The 2,654-nt window shown below is 54.2% G+C and overlaps 2 protein-coding genes across 2 annotated transcripts; both read right to left on the minus strand.

The window, feature by feature from the left end:
* Positions 1-225: 225 nt before the first annotated feature.
* On the minus strand, positions 226-1,093 carry B0H65DRAFT_544722 (uncharacterized protein; the record flags this gene model as incomplete). The annotated part of the gene is made up of 4 exons (XM_062829316.1): positions 226-531; positions 755-812; positions 871-980; positions 1,034-1,093. 4 exons carry the CDS (start codon positions 1,091-1,093, stop codon positions 226-228), a joined length of 534 nt encoding a protein of 177 aa, XP_062686850.1.
* Positions 1,094-1,576: 483 nt separating this feature from the next.
* On the minus strand, positions 1,577-2,274 carry B0H65DRAFT_544723 (uncharacterized protein; the record flags this gene model as incomplete). Its single annotated transcript, XM_062829317.1, has 2 exons — positions 1,577-1,825; positions 2,014-2,274. The coding sequence occupies 2 exons, from the start codon at positions 2,272-2,274 to the stop codon at positions 1,577-1,579; spliced, it is 510 nt and encodes a 169-aa protein (XP_062686851.1).
* Positions 2,275-2,654: the final 380 nt, after the last annotated feature.

The following is a 2,654-nucleotide window of genomic DNA, read 5'->3' on the forward strand; positions in this document are numbered from 1 at the left end:
GGTCTGGAGAGACGGCAGTTGAGACAGAGAGCTCCCAACATATTAATGCCCAACTTTCCACTTGTCAATCTTCATGGTCTTTAGGAAGTGGTTTTACTTCATAGCGCGCATATTCACACTTACTGCTCGCTGAATGATGTAACTGAAGCGAGCTTCCACCCGGTTTTTGTTTCTTTCAAAACGAGGATCCTGTCGAACCGCTTGCATGATGGCTCTTTGATACCTCTAGGCGTCCTTATCATCTACTATGGCCAAGGGCGGATGACGGATAATTCCAATGTCGCCATTTTCATTGACCCTTTCTTCTTCGTGTTCCTCTAGTTCGTGGGGGACCACGGTGATGGCGTTAGGACCTTCTGGGTCAGTGAGATCATCGTCATTGTCGGTGACATCTTGGCTACTATTGCTGGGATCCTCGTCATGAATGGTTAAATGATCGGTATGGTCGTGATGGTTGTCGAGATCCTCGTCACTGTCGTCGAGATCCTCATCAGTCGGAGACGAAGAGGCAGGTTGTCTGTACCCTACTGACTGCAGGCATCCACGAGCGTGCAACGCCAGGCAAGCAAGTTGAAGCACAGAACCGGCTCAAAGAGCAACAACGCGAGGAGGTCGAAGCCCAGAAACAGGCCGAAGAGAAGCGACTCGAAGATGAATCTTTGGTGGTTGAGACAGCTCGGACAGATGGAGGCTGAACTCAAAATAGGTCGAAGTGAGAATCACAACCTCAAAGTCAGGCTCAGGTAGGGTGGACCTGTCCCTCCCTTTGCTGCATCTCCAGGCGGGCCGCGAGCAGGCGGGCATACTCCTGTCTGGAGTCTTGGTTAGCTGGGATTCATTTCACGAAGAAAACAGACAGGAAAGACCTACGGGGAGATGGCGCCATCCTTGTACAGCTCAGCGGCGTTGCGCTGAATGGTCATGGCTCTGCGTACATGTTCGTACGCCTTCTTCTTCTCCTTGCTGGAGGTCGCCGCCTCCTAGACTTGGGCGAGCCTCTGCGTGAGCGAAGAGGCGCGGTCGCACCGCTTACTGTCGTTATGACAGTCCATGCAAGCCTAAATGTGGTCAGGACATGCGGTGCCACCGCCATTGTAATGGCAGTTGTTGCAGGTGTTGGAGGCAATGCCTTGAACGGAGCAGCATTTGTTTAAAATGCCGCGCGAGGTGCAACCGCCGCACGTAGTCTCCGTGCCGACGACCGTAAGGAGCCAGGGTTCGTGGCGAGAGGGACGAGTATGGGCGGATTCCTCCTCCCAGGTGCCGGTCGCGCTGGCCTTGAACTCCAGGGCGCGCTGTACCTAGGTACCTTACTATATAACGTCACAACAGTCACCAGTTATTTGCCAGTCATGGAAAGAAACGTGAGCGCAGTCGTGCCCGTAGGCGAGGGCATTGCCCCCCTTAGGTTGTTTTCATTTCGAACTTCTGGTGATCCTCCCAGCGGCCCAGCCCAAACCCAGCACACGCGCAGAAGACTCCCACCGATCCTCCTACCATCCCATCCCCCTCCATCCCCACCCTCCGTCACCGAGCACCCCCTCCCTCCTCCAACTCCTCTTCCTCCTCCTCCCCCCTACTCCCCTCGGGTCTTGTGGCGGCCGGCGGCAGCCCAGACGGCACGGCGACAAGACGGAATGGTTGGTGGTGGTGTTGGTGGTGGCGTTGGCGTTTGGTGGCGGAGGCTACAGCCGGCGCCAGCCCCTGAGATCGCTCTCAGAGGCGGCTGTAGCCTCGCCAAGACGGAGACAGGCGGCGGCAGACGGGCCCAAGCGCGGCCTGCCCAGGTTGGGAGGGCGTCCCGGGGCCGTTCAATGGTGTTGGGCTGTGTGGGTTGTTGTGTTAGTTGGTTCTTAGATAAATTTGAGTGGAAAGTGATAACGGGATGATGAGGTAGAAAGTTAAAACAAGGTGAAAGTGAACTTACGCCCGGGTTGTCGTGAAGGTCGGCCAAGAGGCCGACCCTGTCATCGCTGACAGGAACCTCTTCTTTTTGGGCCAAGCGAACTTGACCTTCCGGGCCTTGGAGGCCTTGGTGGTGCCACGGGTGGTGGACTTCTTCTTCTTCTTCTGCTTCTTCTTGTCCTTGGCGGACAGCTTCTTGGTGGTGCTGGCCCGAGGCTCAGCAAAGGAGGAAGGGGCTGGCAGAACAAAAAGCCCCCCGAAAGGGTCGGCAGCCACGGAGGCGCCGGCGCCAAAGGCAAGGAGACCTTCCCCGGGAAGGGTGAAGGCCTCCTTGACCTTCGCGGAGAGCTTCTTGACCACGGAAAACATATCCAATTTTCAAGTGGGAAATGAGTTAGAAATCATAACGTCTTTGAAGGAGTTGGAACGCGTCAATGGTTGGGTGTAGTAGTTTGAACTTACGATGGTAACTGGAGGAGGAAAAAAAAAGCTTGCAGTTGCTTGTTGTAGAGGTATTAGTGGTCTTGGTCTTGGTCGTAGAAAGAAGCGGGAGCAGTTTGACGATACTAAGTTGTCGAAAGAAGAAGAAAGAGAAGAAACTCGAGAGAGAAGAAATGTTGTAGGATTATATCAGGTACCAAGGATCTTCGTCTACACTCGCAAACAGAATCCGAAGTACCTCGCATCAGAATATCCTCCATGTTCTTATTTCATCTGAAGATAAGACTGACAAACATCCTCGAGTTAGA

This window comes from Neurospora tetraspora (assembly GCF_033439725.1).
Source record: "Neurospora tetraspora strain CBS 560.94 chromosome Unknown B0H65scaffold_1, whole genome shotgun sequence".
Classification (NCBI taxonomy): domain Eukaryota; kingdom Fungi; phylum Ascomycota; class Sordariomycetes; order Sordariales; family Sordariaceae; genus Neurospora; species Neurospora tetraspora.